The sequence below is a fragment of the Cenococcum geophilum genome (genome assembly GCF_001692895.1).
Source record: "Cenococcum geophilum 1.58 unplaced genomic scaffold K441scaffold_19, whole genome shotgun sequence".
NCBI classification, from domain to species: Eukaryota; Fungi; Ascomycota; class Dothideomycetes; order Gloniales; family Gloniaceae; genus Cenococcum; species Cenococcum geophilum.
In genome coordinates this window covers 2,477,348-2,499,737 of record NW_027137577.1, presented here as the reverse complement: position 1 = coordinate 2,499,737, position 22,390 = coordinate 2,477,348, and the positions used below count along the sequence as shown (strand labels likewise).

The window sequence follows — 22,390 nt, the reverse complement described above, 5'->3', positions numbered from 1 at the left end:
AATCGATTCCTATAATGAAACCAAACGGAAAGGGGACCGGTGTTTTTGGCCCGTAATCTTGTTTCTAGGAATTCCTCTCCAGGTTTAGGCTGTTTTCCCTATTGAAGTTTAGTGTACTTTTCTGTGCTTATATAATCGGTCTTTAACGTCTCTCTTATTGGTAGGCTCGTCGCCAAGAAAGCAATGCAAACTACCTTGCCCGACCTGGTAGCCTGCTGAGGGATTATCTCATAAATCCGACGCTTCGCAGAAGATTTAGGTGACTTAGGGCAACGCACGGGCTGCATACTAACTCCTGCGAACTCTTAGACCAATCAGAACCATGAACTAGTTTCAGCCCCCTACGTACCCCCTGTCACCAGCAAATCTTCTATAAAGCGTCTGAAAGCTTATAGGCGTCGTTTTAGTGCAAACTAAATGTTTTTAAAAATTAAAAATTGTATATTTCTATAAGCGACGTCCTAACTATAAGATTTATTATATATTTTATTGATATAATAAATTCTTTAGGTAATTATATCTCCATTTATATAAGTTATACCCCCCTACTAGGAATACTAAGGGGTGAGATATATTGTTGTAGAACGTAAGTTAGATTTCTAAAATAAATGTTTAACTAAAACTAACTAACTACCTATATCTAACTTCTTATAAAATAGAGCTATAATATTACCGTAATATAAAGGCGATAGAGAAGATAAAGGGCTTTTAGCTTGTACTATTTTAGAGATAATTAGATATAGAGAAGTATATAAGGTATAGCAGTGAGGCAGTAAGGTAAGATTGTGATTAAAACTAACCGACTACTTATATCTAACCCCTTATAGAATAGAGCTATAATATCCCTATAATATAGAGGCAATAGAGAAGAAAAAGGGCTTTTAGCTCGTAGTATTTTAGAGATAATTAGACGTAGAGAAGTATATAAGGTATAGTAGTAAGGCAAGATTGCGACTAATGAGACGAAAATGTGACCGATGAAAATGTGACTGATAAAAATACAACTAACAAAAACACGACTAATAAACGAAAATATAACCAACTACCTGTATCTAATAGATAAAGAAACTAAAGAGCTTCTACTTTATAGTATTTTTATAATAATTAGATATTATAAAAGGGTTAAGATATAGCGTTATAAATAAAGAGTTGTTACCTAGTAAGAAACTTTAAGTTTGTATATAAAGGGCGCCCATAAGCTCTTAGACTCTTGGGGAGAAATTCTCTTGGTGTGATCTGATTGGTCCAGGAGTCCATAGGACTAGGGTAAGGTCCACAAGCGTAGCGCTAGTCCTTCCACGTCGTAGCGCAATTTCTCCCCGAGGGTCTGATTTATGAGATAACTGAGGGACGACAATCGACGCAAACTCCCTGCGCGACACCAAGCAAATCAACACCACGAATATTTTGTACCTTTGCGCCGAAAACGTGGCAAAAGCATTTCAGCATTATGATATCTCTGTAATGCTGTCCTGCCACGCAGACATGCACACACCAGAATGCGCCTGCTACGACGCAAAACCGACGGCAGCTTTGAGCTGATTCCGTACGATTCCGATGACGCTCCTCCGTACGCCATACTCTCGCATACATGGACAGAAGGCGAAGAAGTTACGTATAATGAGCTGGTAGCCGGGACGGGTTCGAACAAGGCTGGCTACGCCAAAATCTGCTTCTGTGTAGAACAAGCTGCTAAGGATGGCCTTGAGTATTCCTGGGTGGACACTTGTTGCATTAATAAGTCTACGAACGATGAGCTGAGTACGGCTATCAATTCTATGTTCCGCTGGTACCAGCGTGCAAGCAAGTGCTATGTATACCTATCAGATGTCCATGTGCCAGGCGAGGTCACCGACGTGCGGTCCTTCCGGGTAACATGGGAATACGCTTTTCGACAAAGTAGATGGTTCACGCGAGGCTGGACGCTACAAGAGCTTCTCGCGCCAGGTACGGTCGAGTTCTTCTCTGAGAACGGCAAACAACTAGGCACAAAAATATCACTCGAGCAAGAAATCCATGAGATTACCAGGATTCCTATCTCCGCGATAAGAGGGCAGCGTCTCTCCGATTTCGGGATCAAAGAGCGAATGAACTGGTCAGCCAAGCGTAGGACAACATTGAAGGAGGACAGAGTATACTGCTTGCTCGGGATCTTTGGAGTATTTCTACCGCTCATTTACGGAGAAGGGGAAGAATACGCAACTTTACGATTCAAAGAGGAAATACAAAAGCGTTCTAAGGAAAACTTACAGGAAATCGAGAGTACCGTCCATCTGTGAGTACATACCGTCTTCGTAAAGTGATGTCAAGCTAAGATTCTGTAATAGAACCCGTATTAGCTCAATACGCCGCAGTACAGCGCCCCATCTCACCCCTCCGAGCGTCTCACAAAGAATTCAACCGACTCTAGGCACAACATCACGATCCGTTAAATCGAGCAAGTCTCTTTTACGTTTAGACTCTTTGCTTCGAAGGCTAGGATTCTACGGAAGTTACATTAGCCAAATGGATGTAGGTAAAAGAGAATCGGAAAAACTTCTCCGCCTTGGAGTCTGCCCCGTCGAGTTGCCAGTGTCTCTAGTACCTAATGCCTTAGAGCTCTTGCTACGCTTTACTATGCGGGACAAAATTTGGAAACTCGATTGGGGGTTTCAAGCACAACATCGAGTATCAGCAGAGTCTCCCTTGATGAAGGCTTGCGAGAAGGGAGATGTCGCGTTGATGCAACAAATTCTGGAAGAGAAAATGGGAGATATTAATGATCAGATTACTTCCTCTGGGAAAACATCTCTTATGGTACGAGACAAGAATGAAATTATAGCACAACTCAATTAATCAATATTATGACAGGTAGCAATCGCTGGAATGCATTTAGAAGCTGTTCGGTTCTTATTGCAGAACGGCGCCGATCCCAACATACCGGATGATGATCAGATGTAAGCCCTGGAAAGTAAATAAATATCTGCTTTGTACGGTACTTATATATTATCTCGCAGCCTACCTGTTTTTGCTGTGGTAGGAATGAATCCCCGCCGCAGTCAACACTTTGAGCAATTGCCACCAACATGGGATTACTGGCTTGACACTCTACGACTTCTGATTAGATATGGAGCGTCCACCAATGAAATCGTTCGAGGAAGAAGTCTTGCGGGATTAAATATAGCGAGACACGATGAATCGTCCGAGGTGCTGCCGTTTCTACGTCTTCTCGCTGTTGAAGACTCTATTGATCACAACTCTACAGCCGATGATCCTAGTTGGCCTGTTGTAAAGAATGCTGTAAAGTCTGGCACAGATGCTGTTGATGCTCTCAAGCTGCTGCAAGCGTGTGGAGTGAGTATAACAAGAGTTTTGGCCGATGGCCGGACCGTTCTCCATCTTGCAGCGCATCATTGTCAAGATGATGAAACCCTTTCTTACCTCCTCGCAACTGGATGTGCTGCAGATATTAACAGACAAGATCAGTGGGGTTGGACACCTTTACACTACGCTGTGTTAGCGCGTACGTCCGCGGATGGCCCAAGACCATACTCTAAGGCGATTATGCTTATCCGAAATGGTGCGGATCCGAGCATTAAAGGTCGGATGAACCCTGGAAGCTCGTATCAATATTATTCAGAGGAGTTTACAGGCCTTGAGCTACTTGAATACGTGCGGTACACCAGGTTTGAGCTTTTCATGAATGTTCTTAATTCTTCTGGAATCGAAATCGGATCTAGTGCGAACACGGATGCTTTCTATGACGCTGAAGAATATCATAGTGGACGTGGTTAAAATCTAAGTGGCCATGACGTGTAGGACTGAACAATGAAAAACTAGATTAAGTACTAGAGAAAGCTAGACTTCGGTCTTCCGCTATAGTCTGTTACAATGAAGGGAATTCGCCTTCTCTTGTTTGAAGGGTGACTCAAACTCGTTCGCAATCCAGATTTATTAAGTATTGTCCGATGCATAGCCTGCACCTCTTGCAAAGGGCGGGTAAAATTTACCCAAGGCTGAGTGTGACGTGAAGTAGAGGAGAGAAATGCCTCTCATGCTTGGCATGCAAGTCCAGCACATCTTCAGTCCGCTGATACAGCCTTGGCCCGCAGGAACTCCTACTGCGTGAAAGGCCGAATTCTCGGCTGTTTTTCCTGCAAAACTCTGCTCTACAATCGATTGAAACGACTCGAAGGAGCTACGACCATGGTTGATATATCCGCTACGGCCAATGTCCGCTACTATTTGGACGCTACTATTGAGGTCATCAGAACATGCGTAAGATTAAGACACGTTCAATATGCGCAAAGCTGATCACCTTATAGTGCAGATGTGGATTCGTCACGAGGACGCGAGAGAGGGACAAAGAGAACTCCGCTTGCAGATGCTGCGTTGGCTTCTGCATTGAATGTCCACGAGAAGCGTGGTCCAGATACACTACTCCCAGAATACTCATTCCTGAATGCGTAAGTAATCAGCAAAAGGCATTAAAGAGCAGATAGGCTAAGTTTTCTATGAGTGTAATTGCGGAATGTCTTGGTCCACAAGAGACTATAGCAGTGGCACGGTCCAGATAGCTTCTCAACAGGGCGGGATACGGTGTCAATGGTGCTATCACCAGGTGGGAAAGTACGGCGGTGCCAAGTACGGCGGTGCCAAGTGCCGTTGCAGGATCTTAATGGGAAATGACGAGAAAATCACAAGGCAAGCGAACACGATGAAGAGGGAGGGTCTATACGAAACGACTGAGTCTGAAACGGAGTATATGGGTGAGGGGGGTCTCGATATTACACACCTAATATGGTAACTACCGATGTCTACTACCAATATTTTAAAGCTAAGCGGAAACGTAGAAAACAATTGAATCTTAACGTATAAGTAAGGATTAGGAGCCTGATAGTGAATGAACAAACTGAATTCTATAGATCTTCGCTTCACTTAACTTAGTCTTCCAATCTCGTTACAATGTATAGATGCAAAGGATCCGTCCAACTCATGGGGTCTTCAATATCAAGCTCGTAAGCTCATGAGATCGAATCCAAAGAGAATACAGGACCATAGCCCCCAACACAATTCTCTTTTGAATACGCCGCGGTCCTAAGCGGCTCCTGAATCTGCTCCTTGCTGCACTTCGACGACACATACACCATCGGCGCATCGAACGCCGGCGAGCCAGTGCTGACAAAGTTACCATCGATGTCTTGACATAGCGCTCGAAATTCGTGCTACGCTTCATGCAGCGGAGGATGACGACGCGCTGCTCGAAGACCTTGCGGCCAGTCAGGATCTACTTTATGGTGCGCCGTGCGACGGATGTAGTTATCAATGAGCTCGTCCGTCCGCGATACCGGGCCCTAGAACGGTGAGCGCGGCTCTGTCCGGACCTGACCACACGGAGACGCTAGACACGGTAACAACTGGGCAACCTCTACGCCGACCACACCTCAACACGTAACCATCGCAAGCTTCAACACCCAATATCTCAATGCCACAACGTCGCCCTCTTGCAGAAGTTAGCGGAAATCGCGCCCATAACGCAGAGCTATCATCTGAAACGCGTCTTTTAATTATTGATCGACGCGCAGACGGTTGGCGCCTTAACAAGCTAGTGAGCAGGTGCTGGGCGACAGGCAAGTCCTCACCTGTACGTCTGCGCTAAGTACTGTACTGTTGTTTTATCGCTTTCTCCTTTGTTGATGTCATCGACGTGCGCGATACCACAGAGTGGTTCGAGGAACGTGGCCGTATCCTAATAGAGCAGCATACATTTAAGGTCTGTCTGGATGGAGGCCACGAGAGAGTATACTAGCTGTATCAATGAGACGATGGCGATTATGTTAAAACGATGATCTGCAAGCCGCTGCGCTAGGAAACTTTTTTTTTTAATCCGTTGTATTATACTACGTACAATACTGCGCATGCAGCCTCTAGGCTATGGCGCTATAGTTCTATATACATAAATCCTTTCTAGGCAGCTTAATATATACTAGTAGCTATATCCTAGTAGTTTATAGTTCCTTAGTAAACCCTAAGTTCCTGCAACTACTAGGGAATAAGAAACAGTAGGAAAAACTATAAGAAATCCTAACACCTGTCCCTGTCCTTTTGCAATTTATTTCTATTCTTTTGCTCTCTAATATCTTTTTGGGAGCCTAGTAGGAGTTGCCTTCTTCTAGAATCCTATCTCTTTTATTCTTTTATAGAATCTTCTTTATATACTAGTTTAGCTACTTTAAGAGTCTCGCAGTCTTTACTATTAGCAAAGTGTTTTTCTTTATAATTAATGCAAAGAGGGGTGGTATACTAGTAAGGCTTGCCTATTATTATATAGGTAGAACAAGAATGGTCTTTAGATAAATATACAGCTATATAGTATCTATAGGCCCTAGTAGAGCACCTATCTCCTATATGGCCAAATTTTTAGCAGCTTATACACTGCTTAGTAGGAAAGACTTTAAGGTATTTTACTACCTTAGTAGCCGTACCTATAATTAATATCTCTTTTTACTTAAGGATTTCTTAATTTTTTTTTTTCGTTCTCTATAGTAAAAACTATAAAGCCAAATCTAGTCTATAGATTATGTCTTTTTTTACTAAATAAGATCTATTTAGGTAGTCCTTGTATCCTTATAGGATTAAAGGTCTTAATTTCTTCCTTTAGAAGCTTAGAGCCTCCTTCTTCTAGGAAAGGTAAGGTAGGAACCCCATAGGCTATAATTTAAACCTATAGTTCTAGTTTTTATTCTCTTTAAAAGGTAAAGTAGTTATAACGGCGCTGGGGCACCGCCCCATGCGACGTCTACATGCAGCCTAGTTAGGGGCTCGCTTGGAGACTTAGCTCGTATATATAGACGTATCCTTTCCTCAACCTTCTTCTGCTCCTTAGCTTAGTATCTTCGTAATATAGCATTCTACAAGCTTTGGTTTAGAGGCATTTATATAAGCCGTAATATTATACTAAGCTCACCCACCTAGGGGGGACTTTATTTATTTAGAGCTCCCTCTTTACCTCGCCTAGAAAGGCCTAGATAATCTCCTACCCCCATTCTACGTGTTCTAAGGGGACACGCGTTAAACACCCCTAGCTACACATCGTCAACGCATTAAGTCGCTATTATTAATACTAGGAGCCAGTATTTAAGCAGCTAGAAAATCTCCTATAGATAAGGACAACTGCCTAGGAAGGTAAGAATATCTTACCCCCCTAACCTTTTTAACTAATATGGAGTTGTACGAGCTACAGAAACAACCTTAGTTAAAACTTAGCCTAGTACTACGGAGAACAATATAGTAATCCTATTACTAAGCCTAGTACTAATCCCGTAGTATTAGCTAAGATAAGCCGAGATATAACCTAAGCCATGCTATTAGGCGGTAGGTATATATTATCCGCGAAGTCCTTTAGTATATATTAGGTTCGGGCCAACGGCTAAAATAAGCTAACTTATAACCCGCGCCATGCTATTAGGCGGTAGGTGTATATTATCTATAAAGTTCTCTAGAACAAATCCTACCCATATCCTCTAGCATAAACTACGCTGTAATAACTACCCTAATTAATACTAAGCTGTATAAGGAGAGATAAAATTAATTAGGAAGGACTTGCTAGCACTATACTACTACCCTAAAACCCTAAACCCAATAACCTATTGCGCCAATATGCCTATAATATAACTCTCTAACTTATTTATAAACGCCCTTATAGACACCCGTTAAGTTCTTATTAATAACTACCGTACGTAATTAACCCGAACCTTACTATTAACCTAAGTAGTCCTTTAATCTTACAGCCGAATACATCTATATCCTATATATAGGGGTACTAAAAACCTAGGGGAGAATTTAAGTAATTTATAGCACTCTTAATCAGGAGAATAGATCAAAAGAATTATTCCAATTTATAGCACTTTCTAATAGCTCTGCAAATAAGCCTATTTATCTCTACAACCTCTTACAAACTATTAACGCGTTTCTCTTAATAGCCTTTTATATAACCTTCTATAAACGAGATAGCCTACTATTACAAAAGCATATCTTACCAATTGTCAATAAGAATCGAAATATCAACACATACGCCTTAGTACATACGCTCTTAATACTATTTATTAACTACCCTTAAACTACCTACCACTTAACGGTAGTCCTCCTTAAACAATAATATGCAAATCTACTCTCTAATAGCATCTTATTAAATTAAACGCTATATAACAGCTTACCCTTATACAACTATGCTTAAATATTAAAGCGCACTCTTTCTTTAATACCTTTAACCCTCTAATAAGAATCGAAATATCGACACATACCCTCTTAATACCTCTTTTAATACCTCTAATAACGATTTAATATGCTAAGTCATAACAGCATTCCTATAAGTTCTTAATCGATCCTAGATATCTACTACTTATAGCGATATCCTTAATTAAATCTAAGTATTCGAATACGCCTATCAACTCTACAGCGTACCTTTAAATAACTAATAACGTCTTAAACTACCTACTAATTAATAGTAGACCTTAAGAAACCGATAGACGGATCGTGCCGTTACGCCTATAATCCAAATGCGATTCAAATGCGACCTAAACGCGATTCGAAAACAAACCTAACCGACTATTATACCGATATGCCTACGACATAAACTATAACTTTAACAACGACCGTATAAGTTCGTTAACGATCAACTACCTCCCTAACCGATTTAATCGTCTTCTTCTCCACCTACAGTGATCCTTTTTAACTAACACTAAGCTATATATACTAAGGAACGACTATAGTTAATACTAAGTTATATAAGCTTTACCTTAAGTATTTATATACTCTAATAATAAGGTTAATACTAAGCTGTGTAAGCTTCGATAACAAAATTAATTTAAATAAACTAAATAATAATTGTGCCGTTACGCCTGTAATCTAAATGTAATTTAAACGCAATTTAAATGCAAACCAATTAACTAATCATGCCGTTATACCTGCGATTAATTAACCAATGATAGTGCTAATACGCCTACTATCTACTATTGGATACTAGTACCGTACTACTACTAAATAGATAAGAGCTCGTGCTAATATATATACGAGCTATATTTTTTTTTTCTATAGCTCGGGGCGCGCTATATTAAAGGAGGAAGTAGTAAAGCTAAGGAGGTACTAGAGTTTTAAGAGGAACAACAACTATAGAGAGCTCCTAGCGATATACACCCCTCGCAGTAGTAGGATAGCTGCATGCCCTACACTAACCTAACAATAACTATACCTCTACGCCTATAGTCTAACGACCGAATAATCACGCTAATACGCCTATAATCTATAAACGAGATAATTATACCAATATAACTACTATTGCGTACTACTATAATAACAATCGCGCCATTACGCCTACAATCCATTAACCAACGATTATGCCACTACGCCTACAATCTATCAACTAGCTAATAGACCAAGCTCTAAATATTCAACCAACTATTACTACTTAACGCTTACACCGTACTGCTATTACGATAAACCACCTACTACTCTACCTACAGTAACCCAATTAACCTTCTACTGCTCTACTTATAGCATTACTATTAATACCTACTACTCCACCTACAGCTAACTAACACCTTACTACCTTACTTATAGCACTATAATCAACTCTAGCTGCTCTGCCTGCAGCTAATACTAATTTAACCTCTGCTACTATACCTACAGCAAACCATCTTCTACTACTTTACTTATAGCACTATAATAGACTATTACTACTCTACCTATAGTCTATAACCAACTTCTACTGCCCCGCCTATAGTAACAACTATATATAAGGGAGAGCTTTGCCCCTTAAAATACAACCCCGCCGCTAGCACCGTACTACTACCCAAATTAATAAGCTTTGCGCTAATACGCCTATAAAACTACAACCTATTAATAGACGAGCTCTATACTTAACCTACTATTACCACCTAACGCTAGTACCGTACTGCCATAAGAACCAATACCTTACTACTCTGCCTATAGCCAACTAATTAAATAATTGCGCTGATACGCCTACGATTTAAATGTAATTTAAATACAACCTAAACATAATTTGAATATATACCCAACTAACTAATTATACCAATATGCCTACAATCCACTAGCTAACTAATAAATTAAACTCCAAATATTTAACCTACTATCACTACCTAACACTAGTACCGTACTACTACCCAACTAAATAATACCTTGCTGCTCTACCTATAGCTAACCAACTAGATAACAATAGCGCTAATACACCTACTATCACGACCTAATAACGACTGTGCTGCTACGCCTATAGTCTAACCAATAGACCAATCGTGCCGTTACGCCTATAATCCGCCTACAACCTAAATGCAATTCAAATAATACCTAAATGTAATTTAAATATAAACCCAACCAAATAATAGCGCTGATATGCCTACTATTATAATAAACCCTTACTACTCTACCTACAGCCAACCAACCCTTACTACTTTATTAATAGCTAGCCAACCCTTACTGCTCTGCCTACAGCTAACTAACTTTTACTACTCCGCCTACGGTAACACCTATATATAAGGTAGAGCTTTACTCCCTAAAATACGGCCTATTACTAGCACCATACTACTACAATCCCAACAAGTCACCGCGCTAATACGCCTGTAAACCACCACTAATAAGACACCGTGCTAATATACTTACGGAACTATACCCTAATAACCTGTCGCGCCAATACGCCTGCGACCCAAATATAACTAGGTAGAGCTTTACTCCCTAGAATACAACCCCATTACTAGCATTATACTACCACCTAAATAACCCATTACTGGCACTATACTACTACTAAACGGACAAGAACTCGTGCCAATATGCATACAAGTAACTCCCTAACCCTCCCACCCTTATTAAACCTTTACGCCTACTTTTCTAAGAGGGGAACTAGGGGGGCTTTTTTTATGGCTTAGGGCGCGCCATAATAAAAGGGGGGAGAGTATAGCTAGGAGGTACTGGAGTTCTAGGAGGAGGGAGGAGGAATAACAACTAATAGAGGGCTCCTAGTAATAGACCCCTTACTACAGCAGGAGCTACAGGACGGCTGCCTGCCCTATGTTAACTAGGTATAGTAATATACCTCATAGCAGCAGGAGCTGCAGGACTGCTATAAGTCCTATATTAACTAGTATCGCGATTAAGCGCCAAATACAAGATTTTTTTTCTTTTCTCTTTCTTCTCTATGAGGGGCTAAAGCCTAAGGGCAGGCTTTTTTAGAAGAGGGGGGTAATATAACGGCGCTAGGGCACCGCCCTATGCGACGTCTATATATAGCCTAGTTAGGGGCTCGCTTAGAGACTTAGCTCGTATATATAGACATATCCTTTCCTTAACCTTCTTCTACTCCTTAGCTTAGTATCTTCGTAATATAGCATTCTACAAGCTTCGGTTTAGAGGCATTTATATAAGCCGTAACAGTAGTTATACCAGATCTCCTTATATTTGACTAAGAAATCTATATTATACTCTTCTGTAGTTATAAGGAGAATATTTTATTTTCCTTTAGTTCTAGCTATAGACGCTAGTGCTGGCTTTTCTACTTACAGTTTTAATACAAATAGTTAGTTAACTTTATTCCGTATAGAGAAGGTATCTAAAGGTTAGTTCTTTTTATCAGTAATTAAGACTAGCTTCCTTTTTTATAGCTGCTTTTTCTTACTTCTAGTAAAAGTGGAAGGGGTAGGAGATAGTAGTAATAAGGGTAGAGAGGACGAAGTAGGGAAGTTCTTCTTTAGCCTCTCTATATAGGTTTCTTTAGTAGGGGCTACCTCCTTATAGAAAGCTCTTACTTCTTTAACTAGTCCTTTTAGGACATCTTTTACCTTTTCTTCTTCTTCTTTTACAAAGGGGTTTTCTCCTATTAGAATACTTTCTGTATAGTCTATTAGACGTCTAACTTATTTTTCTTTTTCTTTATTTTGTATCCCTTTATAGGCCTTAATTAGGTTCTCTAAAGCCTCGCTTAAATATTGTTCTAGAGAATGAGAATAGGAAGGTATACTAGGCGTACTAGCCGTAGTAGTTATTAATTTTATTGTCTTTTTATAGGTTTTTAGTTTTCTTTTTTAGGAGAAGACTAAAGATATTCTCTTTTTTCTCCTGTCCTAAATAGGCCAGGAGAAGGAGAAGGGGAGAAAAAGTAGATATAGAATCTTTATTACTTATTTCTATAAGAGGTTTTTTTTTGGACCTATTAGGCCTTAGCATTTTGTATCTTATAGGGGGGTTTCCTAGTTTTTACTATCCTTATACCCTTTCTCCTTACTAATCCTACTAGAAGATTTCTAGGGAGATTAGGCTAAAAGGTAGTAGAAAATCTAGCCTCTATAGTTCGTAGTTTTGGTATTTAGTTTTGGTGTTCTTATCCGTACCTTACTTATAAGCTAGGACTACCCCTAAGAAGAATTTTCTATTAGGGGAAAGGGGGTAAAACGATAAATAAATCCACCTCTAGCTCGCTAGGCAGTAGGAATTAAGTCTTAAAAGTTGGAAAATCGATTGTTTTTAATAGTAAGATGGGTATGCGTAAGTTTTAAAGTGTGGTGCTACCTTTTAGTAAGGTTGCATATGCGGTAATAGTTTATCAATTTTATTTATTATTGGTAGCAGGTTTATCTGCCTAACCAAATTCTTAAAAGTGGGTCCACTTAGTGCTTTAGTGTAAGGGTACTTTTGGTCCCTTACTCGGCTACATCCCGGGAGCTCTCAGGGGCTGCCAAGGCTAGCCTTCGGCTAGGCCTTGGCCACCCCTTATAAGCTCCTCGGGCTTGCAGCCTCCTTCCTCCCCCATCGGTTCGTCTCTCTCAGTACGAGGCTATTGCCTACCCTCATTACCATATCGTCCTCTTCCATCGACTCCCTATGTGACTCATGCTCGGCTTGCCTGCTCCCTACCGTACACCCTGGCAATACTGCCTTACATTTAGTAAGCATATTAGCTAGCTGTTCTTTCGTACTTATATAGCTTAGCTATATATTATATTATTTGTTACGTGTTCTTGTATAAAGTAGTATTATATATTAATATGCTTGGTCTTAGCATAATATTCTAGATTATTCGCCAATTTAATTACTAATAGGCTGTCTGTAAATAAATGGAATTTTCCTTTGTTTTTTATATTAAGCTGTTTAATAACGCTTATTAAATATAGATATTCCTTTATAGCCTCTTTTAGGGCCATATATTTAGCTTCACAGCTAAATAGAGTAACTTTTTTTATAATTAACTTACCTAGCTTATAAGGCTTCTACTAAATGAGAAGTAGTATACTCTAGTTAATTTTCAATCTATTATATAACCCCCTTAATCTAAATCGCAGTAACCTAAAATATAAGGTTCTGATTGTCCAGAATAGGTAATTCCTAAGGTAGGGGTATAATTTAGGTATTTCTAAATTTAATTAAGTGCCTAGTAATATATTTTATTTAGATTTAACATAAATCTAGCGCAGGTATTTACGTTATAGGCTATATTAGGCCTAGTCTTTGTAGATAAGTATATTAGGCTTCCTACTTCTTATTAATACTATTTTATATTTTTAGGAAAGGCCTATTCTATATTCTTTTTTATTTTTAAGCTAATAATTCCAGGGGTAGATACTGGATTTAGATTTTGTTTATTAAACCTTTATAAGATATTTTAGGTATATTTCTTTTAGTTTAATTTTATAACCTTATATTTACGATCTCTAGTAATTTCCATACCTAGGAAATAGGAAACTAGTCCCAAATTTGTTAATTCTAGGTCTTTCCCTAGTTTTATTTGGATTTTATTTATTTATTTAATATTTAGGCTAAATACTAGTAGATTCTCTACATGGCAGATTATTATAATGCCTACTATATTATTTTTAAATACTGCCTAATCTGCAAAGATAGGATAAAATCCTTCTTTTTTAAGGTCATTTGCTAGGTAGTTATACCATATTCTTAGTAATTATTTTAGGCTATATAGAGCTTTATTTAATTTATATACCTTATTTAGTATTATAGTAACACCTTCTAGTTGTTCTACATATAGCTCCTTATCTATATTAGCATGCGTAAATATATTTTTAAAGTCCCATTATACTATTTCCTAATTATAGTAAGCTGCTAAATATAGTAGCATTTTATACTCTTCTGGGCGGCAAGTATTTGCAAATGTTTCTTTATAATCTATACCATATTGCTAACTAAAGCCTTTTACTACCTATCTGGCTTTATATTTAATTATTTAGTTATTTTAATCTATTTTAATCTTATACACCCATTAAGTTTTTAGAGCCTTTCTATTAGGTAATAAATTAATAATATTCTAAGTCTTTTGTTTTTTAAGTTAATTAATTTCTATTAATGATGAGCTCTAATATTGCTTATATAAGCGTTATATAAGAACACCCTAGAAGAACCCTACGGCTTTACATAGTGTATTAGATGGTATTAGCTAGTGTATTAACTAGTATATTAGATGGTATCAGCCAGTGTATTAGCTAGTATATTAGGTAACGTATTACCTAGTATATTAGCTAGTGTATTAGGTAACGTATTAGAATATAAGCCGGGATATAAATATTTTAGAACTAGGGTTTTCTAAGTATATAGAGACTCAATCCCCCGTAGATAGATATTATTAATTATATTAAGTTTATCCACTTTACTTACTTCACTACATCGTTTACCCTATCGTCCTCCAACCTCCGCTTCCCTAAATTAATATATTATAGCATTAGAAATCCACGGCCGGTTTAAAAGGTTTTTATTATTTAATATCTATAATAAGAGATAGCTAGACAAGAACTCTAGAACCTAAAGAAATAGTAAAACTACTATCTCTAAAACCATTCTAGAACTAGAACTAGATATCCCCTTTATACTAATAGAAGACTATAACCTACACTATATATAGTGGAACGCACTAGCCAGAAATCTAACTAGGGAGGCTAAAGAACTAGTAGACTGGCTAAGTAAATATAACTACTAACTACTAAATTTAGATAAATAAAAAGGGACCTTCTATAGATTTAATATAAGGGTGAACAATATAGTAAAGTAAGTGAAGTGGGTAAACTTAATATAATTAATAATGTCTATTTGCGTAGGATTGAGTCTCTATATACCTAGAAGACCCTAGTTCTAAAACGTCTATATTCCGGCTTATATCCTAATATATTACCTAATATGTTACCTAATATACTAGCTAATACGTTACCTAATATACTAGCTAATATACTAGCTAATACCATCTAATATACTAGTTAAACTAGCTTAGGAACTAGAACTAGAAGTAAAGGTTTTAGTACTAGAAGAATTAGTAGGAGAAAACCTATATATAGAGATAGGAGAAAAAGGCCCCCTAGCCTCCCTAGAGGATTCCTATAGACCTAGGGATAGAAGCTTAAGTACTCTAGTAGATAACCTAGTAGAAGATCTTACTAGTTATATAAAGCTAGTAGTAAAGAAAGCTATCCCTAGATCTAAACCCTACGAATTTTCTAAACTATAGTAGAATAAAGAGCTTCTATAGAAAAGAAAAAAATAGCAAAATTAGAAAGACTCTAAGAAGAGCAACCTACTAAAAGTTCTAGATTAGAAGCCTATAAGGAAGCTAAAAATCAATACTTCTATATAATAAGAGAAGCTAAAACTAGCTAGTAGAATAGCTTTTTAGAAAAAGTATAAGGCAAAGAGATCTTTACTACCCTAAAATATATAAAGGAAAAAAACCTTTACCGCATATGCAACCTTACCAAAAGGTAGCGCTATACTTTAAAACTTACGTATACCCATTTTACCATTAAAAACAATCGATTTTCTAACTTTTAAGACTTAATTCCTACTGCCTAGCGAGCTAAAGGTGGATTTATTTATCGTTTTATCCCCTTTCCCCTAACAGAAAATTCTTCTTAGGGGTAGTCCTAGCTTAATATGCGGAACATTAATCCCCTAACGTAAATTTTAACCTAAGTTTATAAGTAATAAGCTAATTAATTTTAGAGCTTTATTATATAGACTTTAATTAATATATATAGAGATAAGGTTCTCTAAGGGGAGACCCCTTAGGACCCCCCCTATATAGAGCTTTTACTTAATTTAGAAGTAGTAGTAAGATTAAGGCGCCTTAGTTACTACTAGGTAAGAATCTACTACAGTAACTAAGGCGCCCTACTTAAGCTGGGCTTAAGGATTATATTGGTTACAAATCTAGTATATATTTAGACTGCAGAGCTTTAATATAGAGCCCTTTACGTAGGATCTAATATAGTAGATTATAATTCTAATTTAAAGCTTTATATATTAAATATTTTTAATACCTAATAACTAAATCGTTGTATAGCTGGAATTAAAGTAAGTCTACTACCCTAACTCAATTAAATACGCGTATAGGAAGAGATATAACTATATGCAGACATCTAACATAATTAAATAACCACGTTATTACCCACCTAGTTCGGACGTATGACAACGCAATGGCTCGGCAACGACGTAATAGCTCGGCGCCAAGTAATAGGAGGGAGGAGGAGGGGGAGGAGATTAGGGGTGGCTTAGCCACTGCAAGAAGGTCGTAATATTAGTATAGTATTAAACTTTAAAAATTATATCCTAGGAGCTTAATTGACAACCCCTATATAAAATGTTAATAACGTTTAATTATAGAGCTTTAAACCGGTAGATCTTCTAAGAATGCCTATTATAAGTAGCTCTAAGTACGAAATCTAGAATATTTAATAGTGGTGTAAGTATGGGATAGGGGTATATATTTGCGTTCCTAAATATTATTATATAACGTAATTTTTAGGTAACAAAAACCGCTATTAATGTTGCTTAACTAACACCTACTAGAGGTTCCTCCGTCCTTTCTATCTCCTCTTTTACCTATCTCCTTATCTAATACTATCTATATCGCTATATTAACTAATAAATCCCTTAGTAAAGACTAGGGAGGGGTATTAGAGCGCCTCTAGCTCTTATAGGAAAGAAGAAAGAAAAAGAGAGGAAGGTATAGAGGAGGGAGTATTTATAAATGGAAGGAGGCCTATAAACGGGAGATTAGGCAGCTATAATATAGATATTAACGTTGCTTAACTAATATCTACCGGACGCCCCTCCGTCCTTTCTATCTCCTCTTTTACTCGTCTCCTTATTAGATGCTGTCTATATTACTATATTAACTAATATATCCCTTAATAGGGACTAGGAAAGAGTATTAGAGCACCTCTAGCTCTTATAAGGAAGAAGAAAAGAAGAAAGAAAGGTATAGAGGAGGGAGTATTTATAAATAGGAGGAGGCCTATAAACGGGAGATTAGGCAGCTATAATATAAACATTAACGTTACTTAACTAATACCTACTAGACACCCCTCCATCCTTTCTATCTCCTCTTTTACTCGTCTCCTTATTAGATGCTGTCTATATCACTACGTTAACTAATAGATCTCTTAGTAGGGACTAGGAAGGAGTATTAGAGCACCTCTAGCTCTTATAAGGAAGAAGAAAAAAAGAAAGGAAGGTATAGAGGAGGGAGTATTTATAGATAGGAGGAGGCCTATAAGTATAGGAGATTAGGCAGCTATAATATAGCTAGTAACGTTACTCGACTAATATATACTAGAGGCTCCTCTATCCTTTCTATTCTCTCTCTCCTATTTTATTATCCAATACTATTTATATTACTATATTAACTAATAGATCCCTTAATAGGGACTAGGAAGGGGTATTAGAGCACCTTTAGCTCTTATAAGGAAGAAGAAAGAAGAAAAAAGGAAAATATAAAGGAGGGAGTATTTATAGATAGGAGGAGGCCCTGCAAGTATATAATTTAGTAAGTACTAATAGCATAAGATTCTTATATAAGATGGGCTTAATTACTTACTAAAATATAGGGTGTTTCTGTTACTACAGTAGCTACTATAGTAGTAGAGACGCCTTAAATATTTAATGTAACTAACTACTAAGGCTATTAATAAGTGAAAGGTAGGCTACCGATATAGTGCGAACAATGTAGTTGTTAATATCGTTTATAGCCTATTTTTGCTTCTAGTATACGCGTAGATCGTCCTTATATTTAGCATAGAGCTAGTTATAGGCAGTAAGCTAGTTTAGGTCTAGCTTTACTATTAATATAGCCATAGGTAATATGTCCCTTAGTATAGGCTAACTTAGTAGTTCTAGCTTTAGAAGATCGTCTTTTTTTTTAAAATAGGTTGATATACTGCTATACCTTGTTAGTTTTAGCTATGTCTTAGATAATAAAGAACTATTAAATCCAATTAAATAGCTTATTAAGGATAAGGTTAATTTTTAATTTAGTAAAGGTTATTATTTTTAGAATTTAATAGGTTAGGAAAGGTCTAGGTTAGGGTTTAGCTAGCGTCTTAGTAGAACCTTATTTAGACGTTCCAAACTTTTAATTTAATTCGTTAGTTTAGATTACTAAATTTTAAAATTTTGTTATAGGGAGCGCGATTAATAACCCCTACTAATAGCTCTAACTATATCTAAATTTTAATTTGTAAATCGGCAGATTTATATGTAATAGTTATTGTAAGCAGCTCTAGGTGCAGTATATATAAAATCTTAACTATAGTATAAAGAAGTCGTGGCTGCTAATATGCGGTCCTAAGTATTCTTAGAGGTTATATAACTTCTTAAAAATTTCTAAAAATCGATTAACGCTATAGATAGCAGCAATATTAATCCGGCAGTACTGCTAATTCTCCCTATATACCATTATATGTATATTTAACAGCTCTAAAAGCGGTAAGAAGGTAGAACGGATAGGGGGGTTAAAATTTAGAAAATTGGATTTCGCGGTTAAGCTGTTTAAAAGTTAGGAAACTAAGATAAATACTATATTCTCCGCTTACCTCTAAGCCAGTATATAATTTCCTAATTAGGAAAAGTCGTTTATAAGTAGTTACTACTACCTCTATGCAAAATCTTCTTATTATACCTCTTTAGTCTTATTTATAGATAATTAAAATCGTTCTATATTAAACCTATATTTAAATATAAGCCCTAAAAGCTTCTTAACTCGTAAGATTGCTATATAGGTTAGCCCGGCTGTTTTATTCTTTTCCTTAATATCTAGAACTACCCGGTTAAGTATTAGGCCCTAGCTTTTATATATAGTAAAAGCAAAAGCCAGAGTAATTAGAAATTAACGCCGTAAGTAAGAGCCTTTTATACCCTCTTACTTATAAAGCACGGAAAATATAGGGATGACCTTCTTACTATCCTACTAAGTAAATAGGGCAGGTCCGTTATACCCATTTACAGTAACTAGTAGTAACTAAGGCTAATCCTTTTTAATATCCGCGTGTCCCTTCTATACGATATCTTTAACTATACTAGTAGTACCGTTTACTAAGCCTAGTTCAACCTAGATATTCTATATTAGTATTACTTTTACGCCAATACATAGGGCTAGATTCTCTATAGTATCGTACTAATTAGGAGTGACTTTCCGTACACCTACACTAGTGTTAACTAACTTAATAGCCACTACTAGCTGTAAAAGATCGCGAAGCTAAGTAGTATTATACTTACCTATAGCAGCGCGTATGCCATATAGCCGAATTGCGTCGTTAAAGCCCGCAACCTTATTAGTGGATAGGCCCTGCTTACACCTAGTTAAAAGAAGCTTCTAGGTTAATTTACTTATAGAATTACCACGTAGCTTTATAAGGGCGGTCCTAAATACAGAGCTTTTAGCGTTATTACCGCCCTACCGTATAACTTAATCTAGGACAGCTATTCGGTTAATTGCCTTATAGGCTCCCTTTCTATAGCTAGCAAGCTCTAACAGCCTAGCGGGTAGATTGCTGTATAAGGCCGCCTAACCTATAGGGGGAAGCTAATAGAAATCGCCTACTAGTAAGATGTTTAAGCCTTTAAAATAGTTGTTATTATATATAGGGTAGATCTAACGGAGGCGGTAGTTAATCTAGGCCAGATATACTTACCTGATTATAGATTTCTCGTTAAGAATAAAATAGTAAATATCCTTAAAAGCTTGTTATAGAGACGTAAGACTAGTAGCAGGCAATTTCTTAAACGGACGGTTTACCGGCAACCTTAATAGATCGTATATAGTTCTGCCGTTAATACTAAAGGCAGCTACCCTAATAGGGGCAGCTTAAGCTAATAGCGACGGCTTACTATTAGCCCTTACTATATTATAGAGCGTAGTAAAGAGGACAGCAATAAAATACGATTTGTTAGTTCCTACCTCTTTATTAACATTAATCCGCAGTAGGGGGGGGCCAAGGCCCACTTAGATCTGCCTATAGTGATTAACTATAATATTATAGATATAACGCTAACCTAGTTATAAGGAGGACGGAGTTGCTATTTAGGATAGGCGGCTCTACGGTAGAGGCTATAGCCGTACTTCCTGCCAATAAGTCCTCTTATTAAGCTCCGGGTACGTACCCTAATATATACTCTAATTATAGTTATAATTAAGCTCCCTATTACTAAGCCTATCAGGATCCTTAATTTTAACTCTATTAGTATTTTAAACACAGGCATATAGGGCCTTAAAGGACTAATATAGCTCTAAGTTATCTGCGAAATCGCCCTTAAACTTATTAATATTATTAGTTGTTTCGCGACCTTCCTCTAGTTTCCAATTATAGAAGTAGTTAGGCGGGTGCTAATAAAAGTTAATATAAGCCTAATAGGAAGCCATATAATTAGGGGCCCTAAATCTATTAGTATAAGTAGCTACTTCCTTATACTCCCTTTATGGGTAATAAAGAATAAGCTTTACACGGTAGAACTTAGGATACTACGGATAGGAACGATCGCCGTTATATTGCGGAAAGTATAATATAACTTAAGGCCTTACTCTTAGCCGACGCTTATAAGTAAAGTAATTAAAATAGAGTAGGAAGTAACATCCTCTACCCTATCTAGGCGGTACTTATATTTCTTATAGTTAGATAGTCCGTACCCTCTTAGTTGCCCATCCTTAAGCTTATATATAGCGCTTTGGTTATCCTCTTAGCGGTAGTCTAAAGTTACTACATTCCTTAAGCCTTTAGAAAGGGGAATATTAAAAAGCAGATAGAATACCTCCTGCGCTAACTAATCGCGTTTAGCAATAAGCTTGTTTATAAACTTAGCTACTATTAAACTAAAGGCATAAAGACTATTAGCGTGCGGCTATACTAATTAGAGTAACTCCTAGTAGGAAGTTAACTTCTTCTCTTCCTTACTGTAATATTTACCTATATAGTTAACTATTACTAATATGCTTATAGCGGGCGACGTATTAATATTTGCTATCTACGCTAGTATTATAGCTAAATTATAGCTATTAAGAAGCTTATTGTTACGCTATAGACAGAACGTCCAGTAATATAGGTTTTAATCCTTTAATACAGCGGCCTTATCGCGGAGAAAGCGTAGAAAGTAAAAGCGGCACTCCTTCGCTCTAGCGGAGCCTTTCTTTAATCTTAAGTAGTAAGATTTAGTACAATTACAGTGCCGTTAAAATCGATTAAGGCAGGCAGTAAGAAGCTTACTAGTGTTAAGGTGTTTTTTATAGCTAAAAGTAGAAGAATATTAAAGATTAGGAGGCCTAGATTAATCAAAATTTATTACGGATATAAAAGCAGCCCAGTGCTTAGCAAAAGCCGCCCTTAATTCACTAGTTAACGGATCTAGCCTTAGGGCTATTAAACTCTATAAGAAGCCATATATATAGCCACTACCTCACGCCTACCACTTATATTAGGACTAAAAGTTAGTGCCATTAAATAGACCTATAAGCACGTGCTTTCTAAACAGATTAAAGCGGTAATATAGCCAGTAAGTAGCAATATGCGGGTTATTATTAAGATTCTAAGAAGCAATCCGGTAGCGCTAAGCCTTATTAGCAGCCTTATATTTATTAAATCAAGGCATATAATAGTGTAGATCATGCCAATATAGATTAGTAGCGCTAAGTGTAAAGAAAAGAGACCCGCTTTAAATATTTTTAGTATAAGCCGTAAGCTTATTTCTCTTCTACTTTCAGTAAGGCCTGGTGCCCTTAAGCTTCCGTATATACCGTATAATCTTATTTAAAACCTAGTTACCCCTACTACTATTTATAAGATTATTAAGCTTATCTAAAGATAGACTATTTTTATTTAATCGGCTGTAAAGGAAGCGGGTGGCGTTAAGGGCTTGCTCTTTTATAATCCGATTAAACATATAGTAGTAAAATAAGGGGTAGCGGCCAAACCGACCGTCCTAATACTTAAGTATATACTTAGCGTAAGCAGCTAGGGTAACTATACGGCTTCATGGCATATTAAAGTCGGCTTTGCTATAAGGAAATAGAGTAGGAAAGGCGCCGCGCATAATAAAACTAGCTAATTACTTAGAGAGAGGTGTTTACCGCATAGTAGGAACCTCT

General features: G+C 37.2%; 2 protein-coding genes across 2 annotated transcripts; both read left to right on the top strand.

Moving 5' to 3' along the window:
• Positions 1 to 1,329: 1,329 nt before the first annotated feature.
• Positions 1,330 to 3,067, top strand: K441DRAFT_93521 (HET-domain-containing protein). The gene is made up of 4 exons (XM_067654549.1): positions 1,330 to 2,275; positions 2,328 to 2,796; positions 2,855 to 2,936; positions 2,997 to 3,067. Exons 1-3 carry the CDS (start codon positions 1,500 to 1,502, stop codon positions 2,873 to 2,875), a joined length of 1,266 nt encoding a protein of 421 aa, XP_067504511.1. The 5' UTR covers positions 1,330 to 1,499; the 3' UTR covers positions 2,876 to 2,936; positions 2,997 to 3,067.
• K441DRAFT_687009 (ankyrin) lies at positions 2,866 to 3,774 on the top strand (the record flags this gene model as incomplete). The annotated part of the gene is made up of 2 exons (XM_067652050.1): positions 2,866 to 2,936; positions 2,997 to 3,774. The coding sequence occupies 2 exons, from the start codon at positions 2,866 to 2,868 to the stop codon at positions 3,772 to 3,774; spliced, it is 849 nt and encodes a 282-aa protein (XP_067504510.1).
• Between the last annotated feature and the right edge of the window lie 18,616 nt (positions 3,775 to 22,390).